The sequence below is a fragment of the Crotalus tigris genome, unplaced genomic scaffold (genome assembly GCF_016545835.1).
Source record: "Crotalus tigris isolate CLP2741 ecotype Arizona unplaced genomic scaffold, ASM1654583v1 scf7180000017890.1996003, whole genome shotgun sequence".
Lineage (NCBI taxonomy): Eukaryota > Metazoa > Chordata > Lepidosauria > Squamata > Viperidae > Crotalus > Crotalus tigris.
This window is the reverse complement of record NW_024096707.1, coordinates 1,933,313-1,961,272: the sequence shown is the minus strand read 5'-3', so window position 1 is coordinate 1,961,272 and position 27,960 is coordinate 1,933,313. Positions and strand designations below refer to the sequence as shown.

At 38.8% G+C, this 27,960-nt stretch overlaps 2 protein-coding genes across 32 annotated transcripts in view; both read left to right on the top strand.

The window, feature by feature from the left end:
* SVIL (supervillin) overlaps positions 1–27,960 on the top strand; it is a 118,706-nt gene that overhangs the window by 12,576 nt on the left and 78,170 nt on the right. The gene's annotated exons all lie outside the window — the stretch shown is intronic.
* LOC120308279 lies at positions 934–18,004 on the top strand. The gene is made up of 2 exons (XM_039344140.1): positions 934–961; positions 10,523–18,004. Exon 2 carries the CDS (start codon positions 11,450–11,452, stop codon positions 13,088–13,090), a length of 1,641 nt encoding a protein of 546 aa, XP_039200074.1. The 5' UTR covers positions 934–961; positions 10,523–11,449; the 3' UTR covers positions 13,091–18,004.

Here is a 27,960-nt window from a genome sequence, read left to right as displayed (position 1 = left end):
GAGACAAAACACTCATTTGATTGTAGGTGAGATTACCTTAATACCTCTACATTTAAAGGACAATTTAAGCCTGTCTCACTATTGGATTGGAAAAAAAAGAAAGATGCCATGAGCACATAGCCCAGAAGAAAATATAGAGATAAAGTGTTTAATCAAACTTGGTGAGAAAGTATTTAGGATAGAAATATGACATAGTTCATAAAATAGTGGCACCAGGCAGAAGCTGAGTCATAGCTTAAGTCATGCATTGGATTTGAAAGCTACATGGCATGAAAAATTTTCCATCACCATGGCTGAAGCAAATAACAAACTTAAATAATTTTGCTATAAATTTCATATTTATAAGTCTCAGCAGCTTTCAATCTTTGTGATAGTTCTAAATTCTAATTAAATCTGAGCTTTACTAATGAGCCCAGATTGGGCTAATTAAAGGACAGGTGTGGTATGATGCACACTATTCTACATCTGTAGATCACATTCATAATTAAAATTCAATGTACATTGTTGTCTAGTGCAAACTTCTTTATTGTATGATATAATGGGGAAATTTCTTGAGAGCCCTCCTAAGATCTTGATATTATGGATACTATTGAAGAAAATAAATCTGTTTAGAAAGTAGAGCAGCTGAGGAATGCATGAGGTTTTCTGAAAGTAGAAATGATCTGGTTGCTTCCTGAAGTATTCAGCTATGATGTTAAACATATCTGTGGTGTTACTAAGATGTTATGATCTACTGAATTTCACAGAATAATGTGTCAAGAGATTTAAATAGTTGCTGTGAATGGGCCAGTTCCTGGCATACTTTTTAGTGTATGGCAGAGCAGCAGACAAACCAAAACAATTGCAGGAATTGGGTATGTCTAGTTTAAAAGAAGGACTAGGGGTGAAATGATAGCAGTACTCCAATATCTCGGGTTGCCATAAAGAAGAGAGAGTCAACCTATTCTCCAAAGACATGAAGGTAGGACAAGAAGCAATGGATGGAAATTACTCAAGGAGATAATCGATCTAGGACTAAGGAGAAATTTCCTGACAGAACAATTAATCAGGGGAAAGAGTTGCCTCCAGAAGTTGTGCGTGCTCCAACACTGGTGGTTTTTAATTGGACAGTCATTTGTCTGAAATGGTATAGGGCTTCCTATTTGAGCAAGGGATTGGACTAGATCTCCAAGGTCCCTTCCAATTCTTGTTATTCTGTTACTGTTAATTGGTTGATGATAGTTTATATTTTCTATGTGAATTGGCAGAAAAAGAGACTGAGGAGAACAGTCCCAAGAATGCTGTTGTCGATTTAAGCTTGAAAATTTGGAAGAAAGTGAAAAAAGGAAAGAAAAGGGACAGGTCAAGCAAAGGAGGCAGAATGGGGAGAGACATTAGACATATTATCACATTAAGCATCCTGACATCTAGCAGGGGATTAAACAGGATATTTTTAAGACTCATATTTCAGTTCAGTTGCTAATTTTAAATTTGTGCAAGTGACCTGGAGGGAAGGGCTTGTTATAGTCTAATTGCAGACTATAAGACTAAATTAAATTTTCAATCATCCCAAGAGAAAGGAAGAGTGCATAAAAAAAACTACTTTGCCAGTGAGCTGCAGCTGGAATTATTCTACCAGCAAATTCATATTAAGTATTCTCTTTATAGGCTACTATAAAATGACAAATTATAAATAAACATAAGCATTATTCAGCCCAGTATGACAAATGTAGAATTTTAACATTGGTGAGAATCTTGTGGTTCTTTTAGAACATTTTCTCACATGGTAAACAACATGACAAGATGAGTATAACTGAGCCCTTCATATGTAAAAATATGTAAGTATATGATATACTTTACCTCTTAGCTCTTTTGAAAGTGAAGGTTGTGGCAACTACCTATATCATATGTGAATTGACTCTCATATGAGGTTGTATAGCCTGTAGTCTGATATCTACACTCTTTCTTGAAAAGGTTTAGGTGACCAGTCTTGCAAGTCAATAGTGGTCTTGTTCACTGAAGGATATTGTTATGAATGTATGCTGGTCATAATAGATGGGGACTGTTAATAATTTATACTATACACCAGGGCTTTTCAACCTTTTCACCCATTGTACCACTTTTAGGATATGGCAATATCCGAGTACCACCAGTCACCTAGCAAGGTGTCAAAAACCTGATGACCCCCCCCCCCAAAAAAAGAAAAAAAGTGATAAAGTACAGGTAGTCCTCAACTTACAACAGTTCACTTAGTGATTGTTCAAAGTTACAATGGCATTGAAAAAAATGCCCCCCAAGCCACAGCCGAGCAAGACACCTACCTGCCTGCCCAGCATTATTCTTCCTCCTGTCTGAGGTTTTCATTGTTGTGACCATTTCTGTTGAGGATTGACAGTGGGGGTGGGGTGGGGGGGTGTTTGGTTTTTATTCCCCCCATCTGCTGGGTGTTGCAGCAGGTTTTGGTCACTTCACATGACCCTGGAACACTGTGACCGTCATAAATATGAATCAATTGTCAAGCATCTGAATGTAAATCACAAGACCCCGAAGATGCTGCAACATTCCAGTGATCGGTGTTTCTTCTGGCCCTGATCCTGGCGCTTCCACTAAGCCCTGACAGTCCTGCAGCTCCAGCCATCTCTCGCTCAGGCTTGTGCGGTGCTGCCACCGGTTCATCTCATTCCCCTCCCCCGCTACCACTTTTCTAGGATGGTCGCATACCACCTGCCAGGTGCCAATGTTCCGCAGGTGATACCCATACCACTGGTTGAAAAGCCCTGCTATATACCATATCTGTCATTTGAAGTGGTATAATTTCAAAGTTCAACTGAACTTTGAAAGTTCAAAGACAACTGAAAAGAAAAACAGTTTGACAGTCCTTGTTTAGGCTATATCAACAAATTGTCTCTCACTTTAAAAAGATGTGGCAAACCGTTCCCAATCTGATGCCTTCTAAAACACAACACCCCCACATATCTGCCAGAATGTCTAATAGCATCAGAAGGACACAGACTTGCAGAAGAGTTGTGTGTCAATTACATTATATCAACTTGGCCAATTCAATTCAACAGGATTGATACACTCCTAGGTTTTTATTTATTTATTGGGACTCCAAAGGCACAGTTTCTCTGTTGCATTGCCTGGCCATTAGAATAAGGTTCCCCTGAGATCTGGGTGGCTCCCACCCTTGTTTGGAGGATCCTGAAAACTTGACTCTTCACCCAATATTTGACAAGAGTGGGTATTTGTGTTTTGTTGTTGCCCTCTTTGTTTTTTGTGTTTCTTCTTTTGGTGCTACTTTATTTTTTTATCATTTTAAAGTTTTCATATTTTCCTGGGATCTGCTCAGAGTTATTGGGAGTATGATAGTATAAAAATTAAATTAAGTAAGTAAGTAAATAATAAAGTGATGAAATATTGGGAGAATAATCCAAAATGAAGAAAAAAAATTCTTATTTATTAAGTTTTGGTCAGATGAGACATCACTGATCAATAAGTCTTTAGAATTTCATAACTATCCAGTCAGCAAATTCAAAATAACTCTTCACTCGTAGCAACTTATCCAACAATTTCAACCTTGTTTGATTTCTCCTCCTATTAGTTTGGTGAGCACTCTTTTCTTTTTCAAGTCAAAATCTGAAGTCTTTTCAATAACTCCTTAGGTACAACTAAATTATTTCTAAGCACTTTCAATAAATGAGAGAATAAGAGTATTTTATTTGTGGCATGCAAGCTGTATTAAAAAAAAATTCTTTCCATCAACTGTTTGGGATCTGAAAGAGGGGGGATTTGTTGTAGCTGGTAGGATTACATAGGAATTGGCAAACCCTTCTATCTTGATTTTAAATTATTCTACTAGCAAGTACGATTATGATCGATTAAATATATACCTGCAAATTTGTTGAAAGTTTGGAGTATAAGTTTGCTTCTGGTTTAAATAGTATGTTAAAAATGAGAACATTGTTTTGTGTTAGCAATTCACATTAGAACAATACTTTTTGTTGTCTAATTTCAGATAATATCTTTTACATCTGGCATAAATTACCTTTTGAAGCAGAGTGAGCCAATCATTGGCTGTGGATGTGGAAGGAATTTATGAAACTGACTGTCCTATGTTCTTGTAATTTAAGAAGCATTATAAACAGAGATGAAATGCTTCTGTAATCCTGGCAGGAAAGAAACAAGAAAATAATAAAAGTGACATTGTGGTTTGGAGAAAAAAGCCAAGCAAACTTAAAAACAATTCACAATGTTTCTATAGTCTGAAATCCAGATGTTTTATACACTTGAAGCATTCCAAATTTTAATTTTAGGCATCTGTAGAATAGGGTTGGAGGAGACATTTCTTTGATCCAGTTTTTAACAAATATTTTTATCATATTTTTGGAACCCTCTAAATCTGACTGTGAACCAGTCCGCATAATTGGAGAGTGAAATCTGCTATTTTCTCAAATTTGGAATATGACTTGGAATTCAAGAAATACGTACATACGTACGTATGTACGTATATTTATTCCAAATACATATATTGTATATTAAGTAAATGGCTCACAAAGATCTATAAATAAAAGTAGATAATGTATTATATTGAGGGGAAAAAATTCTTGGAAAAATGAAAAGCAAACTTCTCAAGAATACATGCATCTTTTTATATCTCCTGTCAGTTTCTCCAGGATTTTATTTTCTCCTTTTAATTCCCTATTCTCACATTTCCTAGTTGTCTCCAATCCAAAGATTAGCCACACTTCACAATGCTTGCTTTGGAGATCCATTCAGTTAAATTAGAGATTTTTAAATGTTAATCATATCACAAAAGTCTAATTGTTCTTTAACTTATTTTAATTATCATTTGAAGCCAAGATGAAGTCTAATTTGAATATTTCATAGAGGCAATTATTTTTATTGAGAGTTATATCTAGAGGAGATTATTTGAAGTCAGTGAATCAGTCAAAAATCAAATCCCTTGGGTCCACTTTAACTCTAACAAAATTGTTTGCTCAGTTTTGTACAGCTTCAGAATATTTCATTTCATGAATAGATGGTATTTTAGAAAATTACACTTATTTTTAAAATCATGATAAGCAGCATGAGAGTACTGTTGATGCCAGCTGAAAGGGTCATTTCTTTGCTTGCCTGTATAACACCAAATGCCATTTATGAAAACAATTCCACATGCTGATTGCTCTTTTTTCTGATAAAAGCACAATTGAAACCCAAGCAAACAGGGCCTTAAGTAGAAAGGGGATCTTATTAATTATGGGCTGAATGCAAGTGATTTGCTCTCTGTATTCCTCTCTAGTAGTTGTAAATTACTAAACTTTGAAATACTGATGTTTTAAATATGTTTCTTCAACTATAGTGGAGAAGATAAGTTGCAGACCTCTATTTGGTATCCTAGATATGACACTGTTGAGAAACCATCTTTGGAATGACATGTTCAGTGTTTGCATGCTAGAGGTACATTCTTATGATAAGAAAGATTGTCCAAAATGAAGCCCAGTCTGCAGTACACCCTGTAGGGGTTGGACCATCTTTAGAATTTTTGAAGAAGTCACAAGTGAAAGTAAAATATTGAAGTTTCAGGATTTGAAGATCCATTTGAAGCAGAGTTTCTTAAGAAGATTAGGGGGAAAAAAATTATAATGAAAGCCACTTACCCCATATAATGGTTTTCTTGTACTTGTAGGAAAAATAAAGAACATTCAGTTGAATTTAATGTGTTCACTTAAAAATAAGTATACGTAAATAATAATCTTAGTATTCAAAAAAACTAAAAGTTACATAACCGAAAATATGAACAAAATTATGTTTTAGGTATATTGAATTGATTTATTTATCAGAAATGAAGAATGGGAATAATTTCATTCTACTCCCTAACATGTGAGATCTAATGTGTACCTTTGCAGAATATTGTTTTTATTGGTAATACTATCTGGATGAACATAGAATCATGTTAGTATAGATAGGATTATCAAAATATAATCTACCAGATGCACTGATACTCAATATTTCCAATTAGTGTCGTTCAGGATCGGATTATTTAAATATGCATATGACTGGACTGATTTTTGGACTGATTTTGAAAATCTTTCCTAACAGCAGCTTAGGGTTATAAATAATTTGTAGTGCATTCCAGTTCAAGGTAATGGATAGTTTTGGTTGAAATAATGTTGAATAGTGTAGTTGATTTCAGTGGTATAATGCTGATACATTAGATTTTTCTGCTGTTGGATTTTTAATACTGTTTTTAAGATTATCTTTTAAATAAACAATATAAATTATTATTAGTAACTGTATTTCTGTATCTGTGGAAGCCATTTAATGGAGGACTGGGCCCTGAACATTTCCAAATAAGTAAGATTTAATTTTTTCTCTGATGCTTTTTCATCTGCTATATATGAGAACTGGCCCATATCTCGCTGTAGTTTGAGCCACATATTGTTTGCCTGTCTTTGGTTCATTCCTTTAGGCCTGTTTTAAATAGTTTAGCTTCCATTTTAAAAGTTTGCTGAGCTGTGTTAGATGACAACTATATGTACCTTATTAGTAAGATTGCTATTGTCTGCATACATGTTTTTCTGAATATTACAAGAGAAAAACAAACAAAAAAAATGTAGCCCAAGTCAGTTTGCTGTCAAGATCTTATCCCAGGGTCTATGGATGGGGAGGAAATGACTCGGTTCAACCCCTGACCTAATGAAATAAGCAAAAGGGTTGCATCGTTAGAGCGGAACAGGATCCTACTTCCCTCATTACATTTAGTGTGCAATTCAGGATGCGGGTTAGATGTCTTCTTGAATTCTTAGCTCTTACTCAAGAAGCAGGTGGCAGCTTGGCCAAGAAAGCCAAGATTAATAAACAGATTAATCTAATGAGCTGATTGTGGTCATACTTGAATCAGAAGGCCCTTAGGGCAGTCCCTGATATTATGACCCTCTTGTGTGTAGACTACTACAATGCAGTCTACATGGGGCTGCCCTTGAAGAGCACTGGAAAGCTGCAACTTGTCCAGAATGCAGTGACACAGGTTGTTATGGCTATATGCACCATAGCACCCCTGCTCTGTAAGGTGCACTGATTATCAGGTAGGCTTCCTGGTAAGTTGCTTATTAACACTTTAAAGATAGTCCTTGATTTACAACCATTCATTTAATGACCTTTGAAGTTACATTGGAACTGGAAAACTGACTTATGACTGGTCCTCATATTTACAACGCTTCCCCCTAGTCACGTAATCAAAATGTATTTATGACGGTTGCGGTATCCTGGTGTCAAATCCCCATTTGCAAAAAAACAGTTAGTGGGAGAAGCCAGATGTGCTTAACAATTGTGTAATTCATTTAACAACTGCTGTGATTCACTTCACAGCCATGGCAAAAAAAGGTCATAAAGTCAGCCGTGACTCACTTTTGCTTAGCAATGAAAATTCTGGTCCCAATTGTGGTTATAAATTGAGGACTACCTTCATAGCCTGCTTGTCTGGTGCAACATCTTTATTCTCTAATTTGTGCCCATCCCAAGTGACTGGGCATGCTCTGGGCCCCATTAATTAAAGAGTATCGCCTAATGGGGCTAAAGAAGTGCCTCTTCTTTGTAATAGCACCTGCCCTCTAGAACAACATCCTGCCTAAAATCTGTAGAGTCCCCACCCTGACTTTGTTTAGACAAGCGTTTAAAACCTGGCTCTTCCCTGAGGCTTTGAGATAGAGATGAGAGGCTTATAGGATGAGAGGCCTATTGAAGGTTGTGTTATGTCATTTTATACTGCATTGCTTTAAACTTCTTGTATTGTGTCCTATATCCAGAGTCAGGATAGAGTTGGGTGGCCTTAATAAATGATAATATTTTCTCACAACTGTCTTTCAATAAATGCTACTGAATGAAAGAACACTTTGAACTGAGGCTTTGCAAACCTGAACTTAACTAGTATAGATAATAAGCATTTTTAAAGTTAGTATCTTTCAAATGTTTTGATTTAATACTCAGAATTTCCTCTTAGCATTCAGCGGTGATATTTGGGTTGTAGTCCATTATATCTGAAAGTCACTAAACTGGCTATGTGACCTGGTAAGCTGAATTTCTTTTTCATAAGGCAACTTAATTCTAGGAAGCTTATGAAGCAATTGATTTATTTTATTAATAGACTTAAAAGTGGAAGATCTGATATTGATACAGTAATTTTGCAGTTGCCATTTTCTGATTTATAAACACAATGTATCTTCCTAAAATAGCAATTAAAAGATTACCAGAATATGTATAAATCTGTAAATTATAATCATTAAAATTACTCAGAAAGCTGTGGATTTAAAACAAAATATTGCAGTGGGGAAAATGTGCAGAACCTTGATTTAAAAGCAGGTGACAATTCTTCTCCCTGGAGAAGACAATAATAAAATAATTATAAAATAATAATAAAAACATATATTTCTCCAGCATGCAGATGTAGCATCCACCGGTGGGTTATTTCAGCCTTCCGCTCAGAGAGACTAAGTTCAAAGTTCAGCCACACCTCCTTGGGGCGGTCCTTCCCCAGAGGACCGCCCCAAGGAGGTCTTTGCTCAGAGCAGTCGCAATTTTGGTAGCTCCTGCTAAACTAGAGTAAATTGTATTTATTTAATTTATTTAATTTTATTTAATTGCTTGCACAGATAGTTGTTTTTGTTACTAGATTATTACTGTTAGCAGTTCGTATTGAAGGTTTAGCCAGGCAGAGCTTTTGGCCAGCAGAGGCTCGTGGGCCTCTGGGGGCGATCGCTCCGACTCTGTTGGAACTACGAAGAGCGCTGCTACAAAAAGGAGCCTGAATTCGGCACTTAGAAGTGGATTGCTTTCAAGTAGATTCCACAGAAGTGCAGCTCGGTTGGGAGGCTTCATTCTTCCCTCGTGGCCACGAGGCTCCAGCAGGTACTTGCCTGGATCTGGATTGCAGCGAAGGCTGCGTAACAACCGCAAGTCTATTCTGCCTTGTAGATAAAGAGGGGGAAGGATCAAGTTTGCAGATTCCCCAGTATTGTTGTTATCTGGTGATTTGGTCATTGGGAAAGTTCTCCCTGGGGCGTCGCCATTTTGCAAGCCATGAGGCTTGCGGCCACCATTTTTGATTTCAATTTGGGCGTGGTCGCCATTGTAGGCCTCATCTCAGACCTGTGTTTTCACTATAGCCTACTGTGCTAGGCTCCTAAGAGGGAAAATTATACTGTATCTTCTTGGCTTTCCTTATTACTTACCTTATTATTATTAGAGAATAAAGGAGAAGTGGAATCTGAACATATACACATAACACAATCTGTTATAATTAAGGGACTATTTGCATTACCTGTTCCTATAGCTCACAGACGCTGTTCTCAGCAGGGCCTAACCAAGCAGTTTTAGTGGACTGTCTGGCTGTTTGCCATTGCTGTTGTTCAGAGCGTGGGAATTTCCCTCTCTGACAACCAGATCTGCATATATATTCCCCCCATTCCTGGATATCTCCTACTCAGAATATCTATAGAGAGTGATGGCAGACAGTGAAACTCCTCAGACATTGCAGGGTTCTGGAGTCCCCCCCCCCACACAACCAAAGTGCAGATCTTCTGAACTGAGCGTGGGGGGGGGGAGAAGAAGGCTAAAACTAAGCATTTAACCACCAAGGAACCTTCCAAAACTGCTGAGAGAGAAGCCTGGAGGAGATATCAGGCACTAGAAAAGGAATTTTCCAGGATGCAAAGGCTCAGGTCCAGTGAGGCTGAAGTGGTTCCCCCTGTTTCACTGGACCAGTCCCCATTTGACCTCCAGATGTGCCTTCTTATGATGCCCCCAGGGCTTGGTCTCCTCAAGAGGAAACTGAACAGGTTAGTTCCTATTCCTCTCCTCCTCATTCCTCTCATCTTCCTCCTCCTCCTCCTCCTCCTCCTCCTCCTCCTCCTCCTCCTCCTTCTGTTTCTTCTGTTTCCATCATGCAACAAGTTCCAGAGGTCACACATTCTCCCACAGTGGTTAGTCCTCATTCCACAGATCAGGCCATATGGGCAGAACAATTCCAGAGCTACATGCATCAGGCATTCAACCAATTTATGGCTTCTTCAATGAGTCAAGGGTTTCCCCAGGAACCCCCCCTCAGCCCGTACCTGTATCACAGACGGGGTGTGCTCAGATACCAGGTTCTGGTGCATCTGAAGCGTCATCTCAATTAGGAGAAGGTGAATCGGTGGACCAGAAGGTGAATCAGTGGATATTCCCATGTCAGAGAATGAGGAGGCGGCCCCGGACCTGACTCCTACAACAGGTCTCTTTGATCCATCCCTATTCAGATCTTTACTTGTGAAGGCCTGCACCACGGCCAAATTGGCCACGGAGCAGGAACCTAAACCATCTACATCTGCTACACAGGAGTCTAATCCCTTATTTGCGGAAAAGGTAGTAGAGGATAAGCAGATTCCATGTCCTGCCATATTCCGCACTACTGTGGAAAAGCAGTGGGCTTCATTGGCCACATTGCCTTCTCCCAATAGCACGGATAAGAATCTTTTTAATGTATCTTCTTCCTTTGACTCTCTTCTAGAGGTGCCAATGGTGGACACTCCGCTCACCTCTCTGTTCTCCACATCCACAATCCCTGGAGACATGGCAGAGAATCTGAAGGCGGAGGATATGCTCGGCAAGGGCAATTAAGGCAACAACGTCTTTGTCCTTCTTTGCAAGGATGTCTATCATGTGGCTTCGTGAGTTACAAGCTCTGATTCCACCTGAACAGGTGCATACTCACCAGACGCTAGGGAAACTGGTAGCAGCGTCAGAATATATGGCTGACTCTTCCCTACAGTCTGCCAAGTTTTCAGCTAGGTCCATTGCGGCCATGGTTTTTGCACACAGACTCCTGTGGCTCAAACACTGGAAGACAGACCTGAAATCAAAGTAGCGCCTATCAACAGACACTTATAGTGGGAAGCAGCTATTCTTGAACCATTCCTGATAGAAGGGAAGAATAAGCGGAAGGTTCTGACGCACCCCTCCAAGAAGGTGGATAGAAGGCCTCAGCAGGAATTTTGCAGACAGGCCTTTCATGCTGGGGGCTCGTGGGAGGGCAGGCAGCCCTTTCAGAGTGGGCAAACCTGGGATTGGTCCAGAGGCTCTCACTCCTTCTCCCCCAGGCAGGATCGGCAACAGGACCGCCAAGGTTCTGGAAGTAAGACCCAGTTCCAAACGTCCCTTTTGAGGGGCTGGGGGTTGCCCCTTCAGGAAATCCAAGTGATGCCAGGGCAGACTCTCCCATAGGGGGTCGCTTAGCACTGTTCAGCGACACTTGGGAGGTCACCACCAACGACACTTGGGTGTGGGAGACCATAAGATACAGTCTCGCCTTAGAGTTCCTTTCCATTCCGTCAGACCATTTCATTCAGTGCCCCACTTCAAGAAACGCTGAAAAGGCCGAGCTAGTGTCCAAAGCCATCTCTCATCTTTTAGACATAGAGGCCATAGAACCGATTCCATGGGACCAGATAGGGAAGGGGTACTACTCCATCCTATTCATTATTCCCAAGGCCTCGGGTGGTTGGAGGGTGATTCTGGACCTAAAAGGGCTAAATTACTTCCTGGCCTACAGGAGATTCAAATCAATTCTGGCCAGCATCAGAAAAGGGGATTTTCTCTCCTCCATAGACTTGACCGAAGCGTATCTTCACATTCCCATCCTCCCACAACACCGCAACTTTCTCCAGTTTTGTTATGCGCACCAGCATTACCAATACAGAGCACTACCCTTCAGCCTTTCTTTGGCTCCTCGGGTATTCACCAAAATATTGGCAGTAATAGCAGCCCAACTCAGATTGGTGCTGGTGCGCGTACAATGTTACCTGGACGATATAATTATCCTATCCAGATCCTTCCATTCTGCCCAATCGGATCTACAGATCATGATAAAGACACTGCAGGAGCACGGATTCTCGATAAACTTCAAAAAGAGTCACATAGTTTCTTCCACTCGAATCCTCCACCTAGGAACTATAATAGATTCCATCCTGTGCATGGTTTATCTCTCTCAAGAATGCAAGGTTTATCACTCTCAAGGTCGCTCATCCACGGGATCCGGAGAGAGAAGGTAGTCTCGCTTGTCCAATTGTCTCAGATGTTGGGCAAGATGGTGTCCTGTCTGGGCATTGTTCCATGGGCCAGACTGCACTCCAGGGACCTCCAGTGGTTCCTCCTACCCTTCCAGAGACGGAACATGAGTGCCTCAGCAAGGAAGGTGAGAGTGCCACAACACATCCTGTCGTTCCTACTATGGTGGACGTCGTCGGCATTGAACAGGGGGTCCCTATTCAAGGAACCCCCCAGACTCAAGCTGACCACGGACGCCAGCCTATTCAGCTGGGGGGCACATCTCCAGACTCACATGACACAGGGTCGATGGTCACAGTCAGATCTCACACACAATATAAATTGGCTAGAGTTGAGAGCTATACATCTAGCTCTCCGTCACTTTTCCGAAATTGTGGTGGGGAAATATGTCCTGATAATGACGGACAATGTAGCAGCCAAGGCACACGTCAATAGACAGGGAGGGACCCAGTCATGGTCCCTCATGCTGGAGGCACTGGATCTGGGGCTGTGGGCAGAGTCCAAGCTGAAGTCCATCTGTGCGGAGCACATATCAGGAGAGGCGAATCAGCAAGCCGATTCACTGAGCAGAGTGACAGTCAATCACTCAGAGTGGAGGCTGGACCCGGCTCTGTTCCTGGAAATTTCGAGGTGGTTCGGACAACCGCAGGTGGATTTGTTTGCCTCGGAAGCAAATTCTCATCTCCCAAGGTATTTCACCAGGTTCCTGTCGCTGGGGGTGGAGGGAACGGATGCCCTCTGCAGCAGGTGGCCGAAGGAACTGCTTTATGCCTTTCCCCCGCTTCCACTCATTCAGGCTACCATCCACAACGTCCTTCTGGAACAGGCGGAGGTAATATTGGTGGTGCCACACTGGCCAAGATGGCCGTGGTTTGCAGACCTCGTGGACTTGTCGGTATCTCCCCCATGGAGGATTCTGCCGAGCCGCATAGCACTCAGTCAGGGGAATCTCCAACATCCAGACCCCCAGTGGCTTCAACTAGCCGCTTGGCACTTGAGCAGGAGAGTTTAGTCAGACAGTCCTATTCATCCGAGGTCATATCCATGATACAAGCCTCAAGGAGACCCTCCACTAACAGAATCTATGACGCCACGTGGAGGAATTTCTGCCAATAGTGTATCACCCATAATCTTAGACCTTTAAAGGTTACTATTCCTAACATCTTAGAATACCTTTTAGAAGGGTTGAATAAAGGTCTTTCACATAATACTATACGGAGGCAAATTATGGCCCTGTCAACGGTCCTCACATGTGACAACCTCCATTCTCTGTCTCAACACCCGGCAGTTGCCACTTTCCTAAAGGGCACAATTAACACTAGGCCCCCCCACAGTGCACTGATATCCTTCATGGGATTTACCAAAGGTGTTACAAGCCCTCTCGATGACACGGTTCGAGCCCTTTGGGTTTTGTTCACTTTATTTCCTCTCTTTGAAGGTTGCCTTTCTGGTAGCCATCACATTGGCTAGGCATATTTCGGAACTGGCTGCTCTCTCGATCAGAAGTGATCTGTGTATGTTTCTGGATGATCGAGTGGTCCTTCGATTGGACCCTTCTTTCGTTCCAAAAGTCAATACATGGTTCCATAGGTTTCAAGACTTGGTCCTACCTAACTTTTGCCCAAATCCAACCCATCATCTGGAAAGACAATGGCATATATTGGACGTGTGCAGGGCCTTGCAACATTACGTCAAGAGGACTGCCGCCTTTTGCAAATCGGAGGCTCTGTTTGTGTCCTTCCAATCCTCTTCCTTGGGAAAGAAGGTCTCATCCTCAACCATAGGGAGGTGGATTAGGGCTTGTATCTCTCATGCGTATAGATCTCAATCCCTGCCTGTACCTAAACATATCACAGCTCATTCCACAAGCAGCACGGCACATCAGCGGCCTGGTCTACGCAAGCTTTGGTTGAAGAAATTTGTAGGGCAGCGACTTGGTCTTCCCCCTCTTCATTTATAAGGCATTACAAGCTTGATAGATTTGCTGCTGCGGAGACCTCATTTGGCAGAAGGGTATTGCAGCAGGTTGTCTCATCTCAGGAGGCACATGCCTAGACTGTCCCTCCCGGCAGGGACATGGGTGGCTTTGGTATGTCCCACCGGTGGATGCTACATCTGCATGCTGGAGAATGGGCATTGTCTTACCTGAACGCCTTTTCTCAGCATGTAGATGTAGCATCCACACCGACCCTTAACAGTCAGTCTAGGCAGGAGTGATTGCAGGAGGAGCTGTTGCATCTGATTGGCTTCGCCTCATTAAAACTGGGGAAGGACCACTCCAAGGAGGCATGGCTGAACTTTGAACTTAGTCTCTCTGAGCAGGAAGGCTGAAATAACCCACCGGTGGATGCTACATCTACATGCTGAGAAAAGGCGTTCAGGTAAGACAACGCCCATTCTCCTGTTACTTATTTAGAATTGATAGATTGATTATCATGCTGAACACTCTGTTGTTGTCCTTTGATCAGACCATGCTGGCTGGATAATTTTTTGAATTAAAGTCCACACATTTTAAAACTGATAAAGTTGAGAAACTTTATTATAAATTTGGGGGGGGGGCAGGGTTGAAGAAAAGATCTTAAGACCTTTCAACCAACATCAATCTGGGAGAAAAAGTGCTCCATAGAAGCTCCCTTGCTTTTGGGCTAATGAAAAAGAATATACTATATTTCAGTACATCGATATGTCATAAAGGGAACGAGTTAATACCTAATTTAGATGAGTCACTGATTACTAAGGCAAAGCAGATGCAAGGATATAATGCCTTTAAGTATGTTTCATGTGTTCTCTCTGAACAATTGTTTGGAGAAAAAATGAAATAAATGTGCTTCTGTCCCTCTTACATGGTTAAGTTAGAAATAGGATTTAGGTGACTCAGACTCATTTCTGATTCTTAGAACTGTGAGGAGTAAATGGTTGGGGCAGACATATGTTACATGAAAGCCTTGGAATATTATGGTCTCATGAGTCCCATGCCAGAGTTTATGATTATATTCCCTTGATAAGTCACGACTAATTGAAATGGATTTTGGCAGAAAAACGAGATCCTAAAGGAATTGTTTGCACACATAGTAAATCATTTAAATATATCTTTATTGTCCAAAGATGAGAAGGAAATTGAACATCTGCATAATAAAATTATTCTGATGAGACTATTTTACCTCAATCAGGCACTCCAGTTTTACTGTTTCATACACATTCACACACAGTTAAATTCCTAAGCTGAAATCATACCTGTATGTTTCTCATGTGCAAAACATATTTTGCCCTGTGCTAAATGCACAGGGCAAAAGGCTTGGTGACCATTTGAAGTTACAGTGTATCCTTTAAAAGCTACTTATGAACCAGTTCCAAAGTTATGATGTTTGCACCCCTCTCCGTGGTCACATGACTGCACTTGGGGCAGCCGGCCCACATGTGACCACAATTTACAATGTATGTTCTTCCAGTTTCTGGAAAAATTGGTCTGTAGCAAAAAAAAAAAAGGGGGGGGGTTGCTTAATGACCGTAGCATTTGCTTAATAGCCATGTGTTCATTTTACTACCATGCTGTTCACTTAACAACCAATGCAAAAAAAGATTGTAAAATCAGGTATGGTCATGTAATGACCCATTTTATGGCTATCAAGATCTACAATCGTAATTACTAGGCTCAATTATGGTCATAAGTCGAGGATTACCTCTATGTGTTTCCATCCCTATGAGATATATTTTATCTCTACCAGTTTAGTGTCAAAGATTGGGCTGTGATTACTCAAATAACATAACTATTCTAGTACCATAATTGGGTAATGTGGTCTAATACGATCACATTCTTGTTTTTGCCTTTCTGTTCTCTGGAGGCTAAGATGTTGCAATAAATTGGGCATTACACTGTGTTCCACTGTTTGTTGTGCATGTCTGAGATGATGCATTTTGGATCTCTGTGGTTGTGGCCAATGCTACCACAATAGTTGCTGCTGGATTCCTTACTCCACTTAAACCTGTGGTAGTGTTTGTATCAAAAAAAGTTTCCAAAGGCTAACAATAAAAAAAAAAGATTGGGAATAAGAATTATTGTCTCTTTCATCAAATACTCTTTGTAATATTATGAAGACTTTTTTTAGATGTATTCTGTCTCTTTAATGGCTATCCCTTCATGTATTATTTCAGACTGTCTCACTGTGTAATCTCTTGCATTTATACTGTAAGAAAATATTAAAAGAAAGATATAGATTTCCAATATGATTAAGAAAACTTTAAAATGACATTTGAGTTTTATATATGTGTAAAAAGGTCAGGTTTGAATAGTGCCCAGCTGTCATGCTGCTTGTGGAATGGAACAGAGCAAAATGGGTTATAGTAGTCCCACAACCACAATTGGGACCAGACTATCCATTGCTAAGGCAGTTGTTGAGTCGTGCCCAATTTTATGACCTTTTTGCCACTATTTTAAAGTGAATCACTGCATTTGTTAAGTGAAATGCAGTAGTCAAGCAAATCCACTCTCCTCCATTGACTGTGATTGTCAGAAGCTGGAAAGGTCACACATGGCCATCACATGACCCTGAGATGCTGCAACAGAGATATGATTGCCAAGCACCCAAATTTTGATCCCATAATTATGGGGATGCTGTGGTGGTTGTAAGTGTGAAGAACCGCTATAAGTCACTTTTTAAAGTGCCATTGTAATGTCACACAATCACTGAACTAATTGTTGTAAGTCAAAGACCACCTGTATTAAAATTCCTCCCCTTGCCACCCAACAATAATAATGAACAAAGTTCAAGTCTCCAAAGAGGAAGGAAGCAGACTGTAAGGATCAGTGCTGGAGGGAAAAAATCTGGTCCTGTTCTTTAACAATTGCAGGAGGACTTACTGCTGACAAATATAGAAAGCCAAACTGCTTTTGCCATTACTCCATCCTAAATATATTGAGTGTTCTCACTGCTGATCTTGCAGAGCAGACATTAGTAGTTTTTGGGATGACGACAGCTGGCAGAATTAAAATGTCTTTGGAAGCAATCATATTCTAGGTAAGCTAATGACAGAATGTGGGCCTTATCTGAAAGGCCATGCAGTGGATCTAGAGAAGATGAAGTCAAGAGTTGGGTTAGAGTGAAAGGAGTGGGTATTTTAAAAAACATAACTTTCTACAGTAAATGTGATTCTGTTTTCTTGGTCCCCAATAGATGCAGATAAAAGCATCTACATCATCCTTATCCAGATGCCCTTTCATTACAAGAGAATGCAATTAAAGTAATAGTCCTGTTAAAGAACTTTTGAAAATGACTAAATTCTTACAATATTCTTTGTACTTTATTATATATTACATTCATCTCATAAACTGTTTTGAAAAAGAGCTACTAAAGCAAGCTAGAAACTCTTTAAAGACTTTCCTGCTGTTCCTGATCATAAGATTTAGGGACAGTTTTCATAGCAGATTCAGCATCAATGCTATTTTCAGGATTACTTCCACATTAATTTTGCCTTTGATATATTTCAGTTTTCATTTCTGCATATACATACACATGCAACTATTGGATCCATTTCTAAATAAATAGCCAATGCTTTGCACTTTTTAAAGCATGCACTGTTGAAAAAGAAAGAGGAGGAGAATTTATTCTCCTTTTGGGGCATTAATGTATTTGCAATCCTGTTTCTTAAACAATTGCACTGTTTCACAATATGATTGCACAGTTGTGTCTTTCCCCATGACTGCTAGCACACATTGTTAATCTGAAAATTTTCTGTGACTTGAGAGCAAATTGTCTATGACTGTTGAGAATGGATAGCTGAGCACCCTCTGCCTGCGAATAGGTAGGATGTCAGTTTCTTATGAGGTAAACATTGCATGACCTATAAGCCAGCCAGTCAGCTCATACATTGCCTTATTAGGTAAACAGCTGGGGATTATGTCTGAGGACAGAATTGACTATAGGGCAAGCTGAACATCCTGAGAGAGAGAGAGAGAGAGAGAGAGAGAGAGAGAGAGAGAGAGAGAGAGAGAGAGAGAGAGAGAGAGAGACATACAGACCAACCCCTAAGGGATGTAGCCCAGTCAAAAGACAATCATGGTGCAGAGATTTGTTTACATTTACATTTTCATTGAACATGGAATTATACTATGTGTGCATTATAAACTAGTGAAAATATTCATCCAAAATAGCTCATAACTTCAGGAAGGAATAAAACAGCCAAATGCCCTTTTTCTCACTGTACCTTGAACTAGAAAAGCCTATATTATATGCAGTTTTCCATTACTGTGCTAGTTTTGCTAACAATATTAATGGATTTCTTTTATTCTCTTTGTTAATTTAATAATTAATAATTGTAACTTGAAAATAATAGATGTGTAGAGACTAAGTATGGAAAATAGGGCTTTTAGACTGTGATTGGTAACTAAAATCTGATGATTTAAACATCTTAAAAAACAAAGTAGGTTTAAAACAAACACAAAAATGACCTCAACAGTGCAGGATTGCATAAGTACAATGGTCCAAGACCAGGCAAAAATAGTACAAAACTATCAGTGTGATGGCAATATGAGTGATTTGTCTAAGTGAAGAGGATACCCAGGGTTTAAATTACTATAAACATGAATTGTTTTATTCATGCTGTTTGCAAGAGTCTGACCAATGGCTCATACTGTTACAATGACACTGATATGCAATAGGATTCTTAAGATAGAGCTTCCTCTCCATACAAGGCAGAATTATTCAAAATTGCTCTTGAATAGTATAAATAATCACAATCTGGCTTATATTTCTTCCCACAGATATAAGTACTATCTAATGACATTTGTAGGCTCTTTAACATGTTGCCTTCTGCCAGCTCTTTATAGCTTACTCATGTGTGAAGTGGTTTAACGGTATCTTTCCAGGATTTCCAGCAAGAATTTTTTCCAATTCCTCTAAGCAAATGCCAGAATGGAGCTTTTTGCACAAAACACACGTCCTGTAACTAAATAATGGCCCCTACTTTTACCTTCTCTCCAAAGAAACCTGTTCCTAAAAATTTCCTGGGGTCAGGAAATTCCTGTCACAGCAAATGAAAGTTATTAAGCTCTCAACCAGTACAAAGATTGCTATATTTCTACATTATTATAACGAGATGAATGTAGAATTGTCTTTAGATGGAAGTTTAGGATAAAAATGCATTAGCTTTGATTCTTCACTCAATATTAAAAGAAACAGTTTTCTTCTTTTTCAAAACAAAAATCAATTTATTGTTTCAATAAAAAAAATATCCATATGCATAGTGGTTTGTCAAATGAATAATTCCTCAGACCCAATGAATAATACATTAATATCATATTGCTTTTTGATACTGAATACAGAATTAACTGGATTCAGGGTATGATATACACTGAATTCTCAACATTACACTTTGTATAGGCCCAAATCCTCTGCCGAGTCAGATGTCATTCACATGTTTCTATATGTGTGAACATATGCGCACACATGTATTTTGTTCTCAAAAACAATTTCAAGACTGTAAATAATTTGATAGCTGGTAAGATTTCTCCTTCTTCCGTGTCTAGATCAAACTCTAAACTGCCAGAATGAAGCCACCTTCCTGGCTTTGTCTTTGACAAAAATAAGTCATTAAAAAAATTCATAGCTGGTAAGATGAAACTTCAATATGGATTACAAAGCTTTTAAAATTTGTGTCTAAAATGTTCCTTTGGTAGAGAAAACTGGGATATTTAACCTTGAAATGTTAGCGAAAGAAATGAATGTACAAGTCATTTGTCCTGTTTAGTTTAGTTTTCAATTATGTTTATGTTTTTTGTTTCCTTAATGGTTCTTTTGGGGCAGGGGCAATACCTTGTAGCCTGTTCGAAGTAGTAGCTGAAATTGATTCAGCACAGCCAAATATGGTTTAGAGCAGAGGTCTAAACCAGAATTCCCCAAAGAGCAAGTTAGGAAATTCCTGGTTTAAAGTAATACCAAATTCTAGCTGTAAATGGTTTTGCCCAAAGTTTCAACATTCTCTAAGGCAGTCTTGAATTATTGCCTAGCAATAGATCTGAGTGAAGGGAAATAAAATGCATTAAACATGTTTCCCACTGGAGAAATGATCTCATGTCAGGAAACTTTATATCAGAATAAAACTTACATAAATAATGTCCAGTAGGAAAACATCATCTTTTGAGGAGTGAAGCAAAAAAATTCTCCATTATACATTTACACACTTAAATATGTGTTATATTTTAAATGAATTCCTCCCTTTTCCACATTTGATTGAATGCTTTAGTTGTAGTATGACCCACCACAGTTATCACTTGGGATTGCAGCTGGAAAATACCCAACATTTGCTGATTGCCAGCCAGCCCATACAAAATGAGTAGAGCTTGTTTGTCAGATGCATGTGAATCTAATTTGGGAAAAGGAAAACTATGAAAAGCTGTTGCATCTTGCGAATATGTATTGTGAGCTGCTAGAAAGCATGTAACTGGACATGTTAATTATTATGGTGGGCTAGATGGCTGTTTTGTTCATGTTTATGTACTTAATGGGCAACTGCAGCAATGTAAGCTTATGGATCAGAACAACTCATGAGCCAAGGTGGCACAGCAGTTAGAGTGCAGTACTGCAGGCCAGTAGCTGACTGTGTTCAGCAGGTCAAATCTCACCTGCTCAAGGTTGACTCAGCCTTCCATCCTTCCGAGGTAGGTAAAATGAGGACCCAGATTATTGGGGGGAATGTAAGTATATATATACATTGCTTACTGGTGTACACCGCTTAGAGAGTGCTTGCACTTAAAGCGGTATATAAGTCTCATAAATAAATAAATAAATAACTGAACTGCAGATCAGTTATTACTATCTCTAGTAAACTTACCTGTTGGAGACAATTCAGCAGCCAAGGACCAGTCCTCTACAAATAAGTTTCATGGAAAAAATCTTGCTTTGAATTTTTCTAAGGAATAATGGCCAAGAAACAAAAGGGGAAAGGTCACCACCACACTCCAACTCTCAATTTAAAGTGAAATCTTCTAGGGTGAAGAAAGGAATATATCCAACATAGATTTCTAGGTGCGATGACCATAGTTTGAGCTTGTGTTTCTCAAATCTAGTCTTACTCAGTTGCCTTCTTAGCTCTTTGGATGCCTAATTGTCATCTTAAATTATGGATATGTTTATACTTTTCTCTTTTGAAGCATTCATCTTTTCCTTCAGTGTAATACAGATGGATCTCAACTTACAACAGTTCATTTAGTGACAATTCAAAGTTTCAGTGGCACTTAAAAATGTGACTTATAAACATTTTTCACACTTATGACTGTTGCAGCATCCCCATAGTCATGTGATTTACATTCGGATGTTTGATAACTGTTTCATATTTATGATGGTTGCAGGATCCCCAGGTCATACAACAAGCCTTCTGACAAGCAAAGTCAATGGGGAAGCCAAATTTACTTAACAACCATGTTACCAACTGAACAACTGCAATGATTCACTTAACAAATGTGGCAGAAAAGTTGTAAAATGAGACAAAACTCAGTTAACAAATGTTTCACTTACAAACAAATTTTGGGCTCATTTGTGGTTGTAAGTTGAGGACTACTTATACTCATGAAAGCCCTACTTTGTAGTTTATTTTAGGGAGTGCCATTTTATGTGTTGGGGTTTGTAATCTGGCAAATGCTTCTCTAAAATGACTAGGAGGCACTAATTTAAGTGTTCCTAGGAAAAGGAAATATATGTTTTTTCTTTGGAACCTGGTCCCTTAATTCCAGTAGAGGAGAGAAGGAAATAGCTGACAGTAAAGAGCAGCTGAAGGCAATGACTACTACATCAGATCAGACTCTCTTAGTAGGATGGAGCAAGCCACTAGCTGAAATACCTGTTTCATTATGCCTCAATCTAAAATGAACTCAGTATAGATTAATTCTTACATGCTACTCAACTTGAAGTATGCAACTCAAGCTTTACTGATGTCAAGTAGATGAGTCTCAAGTTTATTTATGAGACTTATATACCACTTTAAGTGCAAGCACTCTCTAAACGGTGTACACCAGTAAGCAATATATATATATATATATATATATATATATATATATATATATATATATATATATATATATATATATATATATATATTACATTGCCCCCAACAATCTGGGTCCTCATTTTACCTACCTCGGAAGGATGGAAGGCTGAGTCAACCTTGAGCCGGTGAGATTTGAACCGCTGACCTGATGAACACAGTCAACTAAAGTGGCCTGCAGTACTGCACTCTAACTGCTGCGCCACCTCGGCTCATAAGCTCATCTTCAGATGCTAAGTGCATCTTTACTTTGATTTAGACATTTTTGAAAATCTCTGCATTAAGTGCACTAAGAAGGAAGTTCACTTTCTTTCTGTCCCACAATAATTTTGTGTTCTTGACTCAAACAATATACAAGTTTAATGTATATGATGATTGGTCATACAGATCTTCCACAACTGGATTTGGTATTTTTCACCACCTATTGAATCCTTCTTAAGCACCTAACTATTATTTTATTTATTTATTTATTTTTATTTTTAAAATTTATAAACCGCCCCACTCCCGTAGGACTCTGGGCGGCTAACAATAAAAACAACATAAAACATGACAAACAAAACAGTACAATTACAGTCATCCAGGGGTCAGGTTTTATAAACCCCAGGCCTGCCAGAAAAGCCAGGTCTTAAGCAGCTTACGGAAAACCAACAGGGTGAGAGCGGTCCTAATCTCCGGGGGGAGCTGGTTCCAAGACGTGGGTGCCATCAGAGAGAAAGCCCTCCTCCACGGCCCCGCCAAATGGCACTGCTTGGCCGATGGGACCTGAAGGAGGCCCAGCTTGTGGGATTTAACCGGCCGAAGGGAACTATGAGGTAGTAGGCGGTCTCACAAATAGCCTGGCCCTGAGCCATATAGGGCTTTAAAGGTAATAACCAACACCTTGAATTGGACCCGGAGACCAATAGGCAACCAGTGCAGCTCACGGAGGATAGGTGTAACGTGGGTGTATCGAGGAGCACCCACTATCACTCGTGTGGCTGCATTCTGGACCAACTGTAATCTCCGAATACTTTTCAAGGGTAGCCCCATGTAGAGCACGTTGCAGTAGTCCAGACGTGAGGTGACAAGGGCATGAGTGACCGTAAGGAGAGCCTCCTGGTCCAGGTAGGGTCGCAACTGGTGCAACAGACGAACTTGTGCAAAGGTCCTCCCAGCCACAGCCGTCAAATGATGTTCCAAATTCAGCTGTGGATCCAGGAGGACACCCAAGTTGCAAACCCGCTCCGAAGGGGGAATATTTTCCCCCGCTAGAATCAACACTGGACAGTCGATATGATCCTTGGGAGGGAACATCCAAAGCCACTCGGTCTTGTCAGGATTATTACTATTGTTGTTTTCTGAAGCACTACTTGATTTTCTCCTTTGGCTTTCAAATGGCCTTAATTTCTATTAATCAAACTTATCCTTTGAATTCACATCTGATAGGAGTAACAAGTAGTTAAATTTCAACTTTTGCAAAGGCTGTCGGCTGATACTAGTAGAATTCATTGTTGCTGTTATTCTCTTCTCTCCTCACTCTTCTTTTCTGTAGTGACATTATGCCCTAATTTCTACATCTTATGCTGATGGTTGCATGCTTAATCCCCCAAGAAAAGGTCAGGTGCTCTAGTTTAAAAGAAAAAAAACCCTGCTGTGATATACTGTGATATATTAGAGTTGGCATGCCCTGCCTTTGTCGTGCTTATGTGTCACTGAATAAATAAGCTTTGCTCTTTGTAAGTGTGTGAATCCATTCTATGTGAGAAGAAGAATTTTGCTAGCTGCCTTAAGATTTGCACTCCCAGGTGGAATTGGATCATGATTTATATGTCTGCATCAGAGAAGTAGGTTTGACATATGTATGAATAAAAAATGTTATATGCTTGCCTAGTAATTGCATTACAGTGAGCTGTCTGAAATATTTCCTCATACTTCAAGCTATGTTATCTTCTAAATAAACAACTATCAAATTGAAAAGCAATTTAAATTAATTCATCTGAAGGGATGAGGAATATCACCATTTATACAGCTTTGGGCCTCTGAGTATTTATATCATCCAAGTTTCTCACTTGGAAGGCTACTATGTAAAAACAGGCACCCTGGTAAAATAAGAGACTCTAAGTCAATATGACTGAATCAAGTTTTTCTAAATATAATAGGAATTGTTAGTATGAGTTCATTAAGCAAATATAACTACTGACCTGAAGAACAATTCTTCATACAGTGGTAGATAACTATTTTAGAAGATGTGAAATAATTTTTCTTTATATTCATAATAGATGTAATATTAACTCTTCAGCCCTATGTCCTTCATATGTACTGAACTGTAGAACCCATCAACCTCAGCTATTTAGTGTCCATATAAGTCCTATCTATACAATTAAAACTTGCAAAATGGTACTAATTAGTGTCTGTCTGTCTGTGTATCATCTATAAGAGATCCTTTAATAGTACCATGAAGTTTGCCCCAGTCACATCCTGGAAATTCTATAAGTGCTATTTTTTTCAAGAACTCTAGGCACATTTTTATCTTTGGTTCTTCATCTTTACACAACAGAGGTGGGTTTGAATTAAGCACCCAAGCTAGAAAGCTTAAAATCGTCTACTTCCTTCTTTCCACTAGATTTTCCCTTTCCCTAATATTAATACAGAACACATTTTAAATTGTCATCCATTTGAGTATAGGAAACATTTCTCAACCATTGCAGAATATTTCTATGAAATGGTGGCTATGTATAAAATATATGGTATATGGGATGTACTTCCATAAATAAGACACTGAATAATCTTTATTTTTTGTCTTGATCTATAGAAAAAGAAATGAATAGGAAAAAGAATTAAAAGTGCTGCATTTTTTGGCATTACCAGTTTAAAAAGAAAACAATAGTTGTATTCAGTACCTAGCCCAGTTATTACAATTATTATCTGTGGTTTTAATTATAGTTCATTGGGATTTTTGGAGGAAGAGTTACATGTAAAGCTACATGTATGCCAGATTTTCAGGCCAGTATCTGCCTTTACGCTACAGTCTCTCTCTATAATCAACCAATTAAAGCTTGCTGTGGAGCAGTTTAAATAAAAGGAAAGGCCTACTGCCACTTTTTGAACTGTTTAAGTAGTTGAACTTGTTCCCTAGTTTTTTGGGAATGTGAACCACTTTTTCACTTCAAATGGAAAATGGAGAATTCTGACCTGGGAGTTGTGCTCTTGATATATTTCAAAGAGTCAGGATGAGTCTGGCCTAAACACTTGGAACCCTGTGCTTAATTTCTTGTGGTTTTGAGGGTCTGTCTCCTACAAAATTCATTCAAGATGATAGAAATGAGATACACATGCCGTCTGCTTTTCAATTGCTGCAAGGACAGCCATATTTCATGAAATAAAATATCTGAATTTGAGTCAAATCTTAAATTTAAAATACATAAAACATTCACTTGTCTTGAGAAGAAACTATATTACCTTTTTTTTAAAGGAAGTGTAAGATTTAACTGCTTAAAAGGAGCTTATAATATTAAGGTTAAAATGAAGTCACAAATCAGATTAATTTTGTTCCTCCGGTTTTTGCAGCTGCATTCTTAATGCCGTGTATCTGGAATGTAAAATATTTTGCAGATGGATGGCTCTTAGAAGTTGTTTAGCTTTTATCCTACACTCTCAATCATAGGTTGCTTTATTCACATGCCCATAAATTTAAACTTTTAAAATATTTTTTGCTAGTAGCATGTTCTCTAGTGAGACATATCTTTGGCATAATGAATATGAATACCAGCATAAATCTTTCCAGAGTGGAATAATTGGTTGTTAAAGTTTTCTGTTTAAGTTATCACTATGGGACAATTGATGACAAACCAGTTCCAAAATCTTGCCAAGAAAACTTTCCAGGACTAGTCCTTGTAGTTACCAGGAGTCAATATTGGCCTGAAGGCATGCGCACGCGCACGCGCATGCGCGCACACACACACATGTGTGTGTGTCTGTGTATGTGCACGCATTCATATTCACAGTTAAGATACATAAAAATTATGGAAAAGATTTTTCTTTTTTCTTAGGAAAAGAATTATATACATTTTTAAAATTCTGGAATATAAACACCCAGTTAACTAACACTTTGGAAAATCTGTTGTATTACCAGTCTAGTCACGATTATCCATTCAGGTGCTTAATTTTTTGCTTGAAATATGATTACTGTTTTGAGCTGTTCCAGTTTTCCAGCCTATTACTATGCATTTACTGTACTCCTAGGGACGTAACAGCCTCGCAGTTTCAGACCTGGGCTATGCATAATCTCTACACAACATTACTAGATAGGCCTGCTTGGGGCTAGGGTTGTCTAAGAATTAGCTCTTTTTGTGGTTTCCTCCTTTGCTAAGTGTCTTTGATTTCTGCATCCATGTTTCGAAAGCCTTGGATATCCAGCTGTTTGCAAAATGTCAGATATTTGGAACAGGAAGGTAAGAATTATATCCACATCAAAAATAATGCAATTCATTGTAATTTATATGCTTTCTAAATGTAAACAAATTGTTTTATCAAGGTATCCCTTCTCTTCCCTCACCCTAATAGCAACAGAACACATTTGCTTATTCAGTTATCAGCATTCATTTTAGCACTTCATCTTACTGCTCCTTCAAAGGATTGTCTTTTTTTAAAAAAAATCAGATTGTATTAATCATGTAATTAGCTTAGCTAGCAGTTAAATTAAGTCCTTGCTAATGCCAAGGTACCTTTAAAGCTTTATTATGATACTGTTCATTTCTTCAAGACATGCTTATAATAAGGGAAGGCTTGGTTGCTGACAAACATATTTAAAAAAAAAAGGATTGTAAGAGTGAAGAGCTCAAACTTGGAAGCAAGAAACCATATAAAAACCTTTAATAAATTTTGCAACTTTGTGTTGCTTGCCAGTGAGTTTAATTAATAGAGTTTTAATATCTGTATATGAATGATAAATTATACTTATACTTCTGCAATGGAAAAAGTACTCGATTTGCTTTTTGGATTAGCAGTTAAACCTGTGGAGCATTAAACTTCATTCACTACATTTATGTCGTTTAAATGAAAGGAATTAAATGGGGGGGAGGATGAGATTTTTTTTTTAAAGATATGCTATCAAATGTGCTACATTATCATTAAAAACTTTACTTATGGAATGTTTTGAGCTTATAGCAAATTAAAATATTGTGGAATTTGGTCTAGAAAGTATACACCAAATTATGGGCTCAACCATTCTAGTGTGGCTTGGTATTTCATGGGTAATAGTGTGCCAGAATAATCGCCTAGACCTTTTCTTCTTCATAACTTTTCTTCATCCTTTTCTGTGTTGCCCTTCAGGGATAGAAAAGAACCTACTGTGTGTTCTATGTTGAGACTTTCATGGTGGAGAGCATTACATTCCAGAACTTGTATTGAGTTATATACCATTTAAAATGTGATGCATGCCTGGTTCTAATTTAACCAGACATAGTGTTATTAACAGCTGCAGTACCAAGTAGATAGTTTTAACATGATTTTTGAGGGGATCCTGAGGCCTTTCCCTTCTGCCAAGATGGATTGTTAGTCGCCATCCTTGAACTGGCACCTAACTATAATTGTTGCCTGTTGTATGACTTCCCTCTAAGGTAAGGTAAACACATATTATATACTTCAGGCTACTGTTAGAAGATATCCAGATAGGGAGACATCAGTGTGTAGTTAAAGGCAACTTAAAATTATCTCATACATGTAATATTGTGAAACTGTGGTAGAAAAAAAAAGTTGGGAAGATATGATTTTCGAACAAAATCATAACTATATAATATGTAATATAATCCTTAATTTAATGCACGTTTTCTTTGTTATGGAGTAATGGGAAAAACTTGAAACCTCTTA